We start from the raw sequence: 8,589 nt of genomic DNA, 5'->3' as shown, positions 1-8,589 counted from the left end.
ATTTTTATATATATGTAATATATATAATATAATATATAATATATTTTTACTCTATATGTAGTGTGTATGTGTGTGTTTGAATGTTGGGCCCCCAGTCAGGAGCAGTTTCACACCTTGTATCTTCTTGTGGTTTGCATCTCTTCCAACACAGACATAACCAGTGTCTCAAGGCACAAATCATAATACATTTCCAAGCAGTCAAACCATATCTCTTTCAGCACTGCACCCGCTGGGGCCATACAGTTAAACAATAGCTGGATGGTACTTCCAGGTCTTGAGTCTCTGGTTACAGCTTAAGGCTCCTCTGGTTACGTGGAAACAAGTTACTGCTTGGAAATAATTAGAGAATTGTTTGGCCGTTTTGGTGCCTTACAAGGTGTGAAGTGATTCATTGCCACCAATCATCAATAATTTAATAGTTGCTAGCCAATATTTGTGATATACGCTAATGATTGAACCGAAATGGTTGAATTGCAGTAATTTAATGTTCACTTAAGCAAACGGCACAAGTTTTGCATGTGTACTTTAGGCATCTTCCAGTTTCAAAGGAAGAGTCAAACTTGCCAGTTTTCTGAAAAATCTACTATATAACACTAGATACCAGGCCTGAGTACAACAACTTAATAAGTCTGCAGGTGTCCTTTAAATGGTTTTGGAAGGCTTTTGTTGGTTTTTTTTTGTTGGATTTTTTGGTGTTTTGTTTTGATTCAAGTTTGGGCGGGGCGGGGCGGACGGTTTGCTTAATCTCATTTCTGGTTGATTGCAGTGGTGTTTTAACATGAAATGCTTGACTCATCAGGTAATGATTTTAAACTGTTACAGTTTTAAATTGTCAGAGGGCAGATTTTGGGGGCGAAGAGGGCACGAAGATTATCATAGTACATTTATTCAAAGATACTTAGACTATTGTTGTCTGGGATGGACCTCTAAGCCACTAAAATAGTTGAAAATAGCCTTGCTAACAGCCTAGAAACTGTAATAAAATCAGCTTGGTATCTTAAAATGCCTTTTTCTCTTCTTCCCCTCTCCCCTCCCTGCACAGATACACCTAGTATTACAGCTAAGCTAATTAATGAACAGAAGGAAGATAAAGAAAAAAAGAACTATGAAGAGAAAGAAAAAGTTAAAGCGGAAAATGGATTTCAGGACAATTACAGCGTTGTTGTTGCTTCTGGTATGTCGTCTTTCTTTTACCTTGTGTAAAGTAAAACTGATGTTAAGAATGTGGAGGCAGGGGAATATCTGTCAATAATTATTTTTGTTACTAATGATGGTTAGAAAAATCATAGTGCCCAGTTAATCTAACTGGCTGCTATGCAGCAAAGATTGGTTCCTGATAGAACTGCTGCTTCTAGTGGATTATATACTTTGTCAAGTTTGTACCTACACGTGTGTGTCAGTGAGATGTGATGGATGCTGTTGCTAGTGCATTTTACAGGATTTTGTAGACATACACCTGAGGCTTGGATTGCACAGCAATATATTCGTGTTCGTAGTAAGGGCATTACTACCTCTATCTTTTTGTGGTGGCTGGTGCATCAGAGTTAATGAGCTCTACTCCCACAACAAGCTTTGGAAAAGAAAAGATCCATATGCTTTGCATAACAGCTGGTGTTACTCTGCTAAAAACTGTTAGATGGAAAATGTAAGCATAAAACTTTTTAATTCCTACTTGGAAACCACAAATACTGTGTTTTCTTCAAAAGTATTAGCCCTCTGAAAACTAATGTGAAGATCCTTCTGAAATAATTCACATACACCATTTTCCTCCAAAACTGCTGTGGAGGTTATAGAGTAATTTTGCAGTGATACAAGATTACCATTCAGATGATGGCTGTAGAGATCATTAGTCTTTTGGTTTGAAGTTCTGGTGAGTGTGTGAGAGAGAGATTAATGAACATCAAAGTACTCTTTTCCTATCTAGCTTTCTGTCTCCGTTGAGGTACCTCAACTTCATTTACAGTTCATGAAGCATGAAGAAGAGATGCTGAACGCCTTTGACTTCTGGCACCAATATTTCTTAAGCTTTTTATTTCAGATTTTTAGATGTAGATAAAACTCTAAACTCAAGTGTTGAACAGAGCAGCAGTTTCATGGATCTTGGTATATATTTAAAGCAGCACAGCTTGTTAATTACAGCATTTTTATCTGGAAAGATATTTGCAGTAGGTGCCACTTAAACATAGTAAACAATTTATTAATTTAATAATATCTAAAATATTAATAGGTTCAAATGAAGGATTAAAACATAAATAAAGAATCTAGGAAGAAAAAAAAAAATAACATGCCAAGCTTGAAGATAGGACATAGCATAGTCAGCCATGTCTCATCCCTGTTGCATCTCTGATCATATTGCCTGATATAGTCCATTCCCTATTCAGAAAGAAGGAGGCTTAAGTTTTTCCTCTTCTTTTTTATATTTTTCCAGTTAAGTAAAACAGTTTAAACATTTCATTTACATTTGTTTTTACTACGTGTTTGTGAAATCTTGTCATCTTTTGTCTTTATCTTTTCATCTGTTCTGGGGTGTTTTTCGGTCCTCAGGCTTTATGCACCCAGTATTTAACTTGTCCCTATTGGTAAAAATTAATAGAGAGTAGACACAGTATTTTTTGAGCCTGATTTTCCTGAGACAAGCTAGTTTGATACTTGGATTACTGGAGAAGGTGTGTTATAGCTGCTCCTACTGATCAGCTGAAACCAGAGTCCTGGTTTCCAGCATTTCAGGTGTGGATGCCTGTTAGTTTGCCACTGCTCGTGGCTAATGATGAGGCAGTAGTTGTATGTGTCTTTGTATCTTGACCTGCTGGCTTTTTACTTGGCCTGTGACAGGGTGTGTAGAAGGGTGCATGACTGTACTATAACTGCACTGTACCTTGAGTCAACTTAAGCAGCCCCAAAATACGGAATTCTTACTATATAAGCTCAATAAGCTTTTAGGTACCTATTCTGTCTTTTAATTGTCACATAGTGCTTACTTGTATATGTTTTGACCTGGGCAACTTTAAAAGCATGTTTAAAAATGCATTTAATCACATGTGGTACTGTATCCAAATATTTTATATGTGAATGCTATTCTGATATTTAAGTAGCTAGTGCTGAAAAATTCTACTTTTTTGCTATCATTGAAGGTATCGAATACACTGCATCTTGGCTAACTGAAGATATTAAATACTAGAAACACTCTGAATTTATTTTAACTTCTGTACTAGGTTTGAAATCTCAGTCAAAAAGAGCTGTTTCATCCACTCCTCCACGTCCACCATCAAGGAGAGGAAGAGTGATGACAGATAAAGTAGGTACCTCTTCTTCAGGAGGAGAATCTTCCAGCAAGACCATTAGTGTTCCAGTCTTTCATCTATACCATAAACTTCTACCAGGTAACTTTAACTCATTCAAAACTTCAAAATTAGGGTCTTTTTCAGTGGCTGATGTGTCATCAGAAAGTAGGTGTAATGCTAATGGACATCTTTCCTCTTTCTGCTGAGCATCTTGAAGTGCCAAGCCCTTTTAGGTTGGTAACTGCTTTCAGCTGAAAGTTGAGTGTTATATAATAGTGGCTTGACAAAAGTAACAGTTATGCTAATATTCCCTGAAGTTTAGTTCCGTGTTCCTAAACAAAATCTCAAAAACTTTTCCACTTGCCCTCAGAAACAAAAGGGCGGTGGCTTTATAAGGTGACTCACGTTTTCTTTCACCTGTAATGCAAAGCTTAACTGGTCTTTCTTCCCTGTTATTTCATGTTCTGACTGGACAGCCAACTTGCATTGCTCTCTGGAAGGTTGATTTGCCAGTTCAGGAGTAATCTCAAATTCCATAATTCTTGCGTTTTCAAAACCAGTGTGTCATAAGCAGTTAGTCATGTTTTGCATATAGCAGATACGTACTCATGTTTTGTCAGCTATCTGCTCAAAGGTGGTCCAGCTGGTGGTGTAGCTGAGACATAGAGAGACATCTCTCTCCCATAGAGAGAGTTGCACGTGACTGGAATTCTTAACCTTAGATCAGAGATAAAGGACAGGAACATACGTGAAACATTTCAATATTATGCAGAAGAGCTTCAAATCTGTTTTATAGTTTTTTTTAAAAAAGGAACCAGCTAATGGAATTAAGTGGTAAACTTCCGATAGAAGTAATTTTCACCCAGTAAAAAAATTAATTTGAAACTTACTACAGAATTACTGGCTCTGAGGCTATCCTCTGGCAGTTACTAGATGGATCATGTACTTGGCTTAAAATATTTAAAATTATTGTAGTCGATGCTGCTTTTTTGGAGAGGAGATCAAAAGTCAGTGCCTGTTTTCAGTATCTAGCTGGTGAAGGTTGACTGTCCACCGGTAATGTAGACCATTGTGTATCTGTGATCTGGACGATCACATGTCTTGCACAACAGCCAGTTGTTAACAAAAGAAGCAGCCACAGAAAGCAGAATCAGTGCTGAAAAAAAAGCAGAAAACTTACTGGCACAATGGCACCATATTTGTAATTTTAATTTCTTAAGACACTGTCTTGCACTAAGAAACAGGTTGCTACTGAAGGCCTTCCTTGAACTTGTGTTACCTGATTAAGTACAGTCAAGATGAATGGGCCTGCTAAGTGCCCGTGTGATCCAACTCTAAAACATTTCACTTCATGTGTAAGTCCACTTGTTATCAGGAAAAACTGTTCTGCCTTGGGAGTAACTTGTAATTTCAGGGAAGAACATACTCTTCATAAACAACAGAGTAGCCAAAGATTTTTCCACTTCATCTGTTTTACCTTATGGTCACCCACCTTTATGCCACCACGATTCAAGGGTGATGCAGGGGAGGGATTTAATAGTAGGGGACAGGCAATACCTGCTTAAAATGCACATCAAATTACATTTGTTACACTTGCTGAGTGCTTGGGCTGTCACCACAGAGCTGCCTTAGGGAATGTTGGCATAGTTCTCTGGCAGTTGGTTCCAAACTGATGGAGCCCCTTTTCCCGAGAGAACAAATGGTAAAATTAAGGCCTTGGTTTAGAGCCAGATAATATTTAGTCTACTTGGCATCTGTGGTGCAAGTAATGAAAGCACCTGGACGTGTATATTAAAATAACCCACTCATAATTTTCTCCTCTGACTGAATGCCATTGTTGTTTAGGCCAGCCATTACCAGCTGAAATGACACTTGCTCAGCTTCTGACTCTGCTGTATGACCGTAAACTCCCTCAAGGATACCGATCAATAGATTTGACAGTTAAGCTTGGTTCCAAAGTCATCTCAGATCCAAGCTTATCAAAAACAGACTCATTTAAACGTCTTCACACAGAAAAAGGTGAGCGCTCTTACTTTTTGGTATCTTCCTTTCTAAAATGCTTGTGTTTTGGACAAAAATGGTTTTAATTTTCTTAGTAAGTAATAGCAGTTTTCTGTATTTTCTTGGATGATGTTCCTGAGCCGTTCTCTACAGGACAAGTACTAAACTTCCTGATAAAGAAGAAATTCATCGCCTGCCCTTAGATCCTATCTATGAGATGCACCAATATGTTTTCTCTGGTGTCACTTTATTTATTGTAGTGTTATATGATTGTATAGATAAAGCGTATTTTGTTTCTTGATGTGCGTACCAGTTCTCTGTAGTAAGTGTGTGTGCTGATAAACAGAGCAGATTAAGTAATGCAGGAGCTTTTTTGAAACCATATGAGTTACAGAAACCTGTGAAATTTTTTGTTGCGGCAACTTGAGTACTTAAATGCCCTTTTAAAAATGGGAATTCTCGAGACCATCTAAGCAGGTTTTGTAAGGTCTCTTCCAACCAGATGATTCTATGATTCCATGATTCCGTGATTAATTTTAACTTTTTCTAATATGGTCTGTCATTACAAATCCATTGATCTATAGTGCTAAACAGCAAAATATTAGTTAGATTCAGATGTCCCACTACTCAGCAGTTATGAAGGCTATTGCTGCTGCCTTTTTCATGACTAGTTTTTAATATCCATAGGAATCATTCTTACATATCCGTATTTCTTCACTTGCTACTTTAAGTAGAAACTTTTTGACACCATCTGTACTGGATAGATTTTATAGCTTCACATACTGTGCTGCATTTACTACTACTATACCTGAGGAAAGCTGTCATTTGTATTTATTTCTGTGTGCTTCAATGCCCTTGTTTGAGATCAGCAGTTTTTCACCGTAGAAGTGCATGACTTCACTGAAATCTTGCAGAACATTCACGGAGGTCCAGTGGTTTAAATTGGGTTATAAGGCTTAACTAAAACAAGTACGGGAGAAGCACACTTAAGTCCTTGCAACAGTATTTAAGATGTGAAAGCAATAGCATTGTATTTGCACTCATAATAAAAGATCTGCCAGTACCTTTACTCACTAATAATGTTTTTCGAGTGTCTTTTGCAGAGAAGCATTTTGACTTAATGATCTTTCTGTGCATTGTGTATCTGTTTTCTCGTTTTCTTTCTTTGGAAAGGCTTACAGCTTTCTACACAGTGAAGCAGAGGGGTGTCTTCCTTCAAAACCTTTATTTAAAAATTTTCCTTATGAAGGAAATCTAACGTTTCTTGTGGTCAATCAATTCATGTCATCACAAGCAATCAAATTGTAAATCATGGTGGAATCTTCCATGTATCTGATGGAAGGTGGTCCCTTGTGGAGAACGGCGTGTTTGCAGGCACCCTCACACACTATCTGTGGTGATAGGGAAGACATCCACAGAGGAGGTTTCTGCGTGCATCCTTGTGAACAGCAGACATCAAAGCTGTGTGTACTAAAAGTGTTCTGTAACTGAAAGTTACAAGGTGTCCTGTTTTGGAAGTGTATGTGACCGTTTCTCTATCTCATAGTCAGTCAGGTTGAAGTAGGATGAATTGACGTACATGCTCATGTCTACATGTCTCTGATTTGCGCTTATTAAATCCCATACTTCGATTATACCGCTCCATAGCGATGTGATCCTTCCACAATGTATCCGTGATGTCTTTGTAACCTGATGCTTCTTGCACTTTCGAAAGTTGAGAATTAGAACAACAGGAAAGACCTGTTGTTTCCTACTCCCTTTCAAATTAGGGAAGAAAAGGTTTTAAAAGATAAAGTATCTGTGGTTAGAAATTGGGGAGAAAAAGTTAGTTTTGGTAGCTGCATGAATTATGCTTTAATGAGCTTCTGTGTTTTTTACAATAATATAATAAATTATAACCATGTGTGCATACAAACATTATAAGTATAATCAATGATTTTCAGCTGGGTGTCAGACTGCTTACAGCAAAGAGATACTGAGACCGATTGATCTATACAGCCTTTTGATGTGGGTATACTGTGAAGGCTTTGAGGACCACTGCATTATAGTAATTAACAACGTAATCTGCAATACAGATTTTTTTAGATTAAATATATTCAATATTAACTGCAAAGTTTGTCCGTGATAATGAGCAAAGAGTGTTATTTTTGGCAAAATTATTTATGATAGGGTACATACAATCTGTATGTACAAAGTACATACAACCATGTACCAGTATATAAATAGAGTATTTTTTCGTCTGTAGTATAAGATATTAGAGTGGTTAGTCAGAAACCAGGAGGGTAGAGGCTAGTAGAAAATTGAAAATAGAGATCTTGGTCATTTTTTGTGAGGAATACAATTACATTTCCCAGCTTTGGCAGAGGGGCATTTTGACACCTCACAGAGAAAAGGTACGAGAATGATAGGTGTGGTGAGTGATAGGTGACAAGACTTCATGGATGGTGAGTTAAATGATGAAAAAGGCGAAATTAAAACTCTTTTTCAGCATTTTTGAGGAAGAAGCAAGACTCATTAAAATAAGGTTATCTTACCTTTCTTCAGCTATGAATTCCTTATCAGAGAGTAACAAACCTACTCTTACTTCTTAGATGAAAGACAGTGTTAAAAATGTACTTTCAAAGTTAACAAAATCTTAGAAGGCATAGATCAAATTCTAACAAAGCATAAAATTCTAATAATTAACGTGTAGCTGTGTAAATAATCCCAAGTTATGACATGGACCTGCCATCATTGGCAAAGGGTACCACGACTACTTTTCTTTTGATATTCTTGTACTCATTCATTTCAGGTTCTTGACTCGGGTTTTGTTGAAAAAACATACTTTTGAAGTCCACTTTTAAGTGAGGATGAAGAAATAAAAATATTGATGGTGATATATTAACCTCTCTTACCTCCTGCTTTTGTAGAGCATGCAGATTTACTGGGACCGTGCCCTGAAGATGAAGCCATCAGTCCTGGGGATGAGTGTATGGACGCAGTTCTAGACGAATCTCTTCTGGAAACCTGTCCCATTCAGTCTCCACTGCAAGTTTTTGCAGGAATGGGTGGATTGGCCCTTATTGCGGAGAGACTTCCTATGCTTTATCCTGATGTAATTCAGCAAGTGAGTGAAAAAATCGGTGTAGGAAAACATGCTAAAGAGTGTTTTGTTTGCTTGTTTAAGAGCACTATTTTCCTCATATTCACTCTGGTTCAGTTTGACATCTCAGCTACGTGGGGAAGCTGCTTTAAAACAGGCGACTACATAACTCCACAGCTCAGTCCAGCTATACGTGTTATAAGCTGCTTGAGTAGCCACATCTTT

General features: G+C 37.5%; 1 protein-coding gene across 1 annotated transcript in view; it reads left to right on the top strand.

Moving 5' to 3' along the window:
* Positions 1 to 1,042: 1,042 nt before the first annotated feature.
* Positions 1,043 to 8,589, top strand: part of LOC104498741 (baculoviral IAP repeat-containing protein 6-like) — a gene marked incomplete at its 5' end in the record, with an annotated part of 19,446 nt that continues 11,899 nt past the window's right edge. The window contains 4 exons of the mRNA XM_010142157.1: positions 1,043 to 1,174; positions 3,213 to 3,380; positions 5,127 to 5,300; positions 8,192 to 8,388. Of these exons, the coding sequence (XP_010140459.1) occupies positions 1,043 to 1,174; positions 3,213 to 3,380; positions 5,127 to 5,300; positions 8,192 to 8,388 (671 nt within the window). The remainder of the gene's footprint in view (positions 1,175 to 3,212; positions 3,381 to 5,126; positions 5,301 to 8,191; positions 8,389 to 8,589) is intronic.

The sequence above is a fragment of the Buceros rhinoceros genome, unplaced genomic scaffold, assembly GCF_000710305.1.
Source record: "Buceros rhinoceros silvestris isolate BGI_N320 unplaced genomic scaffold, ASM71030v1 scaffold39208, whole genome shotgun sequence".
Lineage (NCBI taxonomy): Eukaryota > Metazoa > Chordata > Aves > Bucerotiformes > Bucerotidae > Buceros > Buceros rhinoceros.
This window is presented reverse-complemented; position numbering and strand designations above follow the sequence as displayed.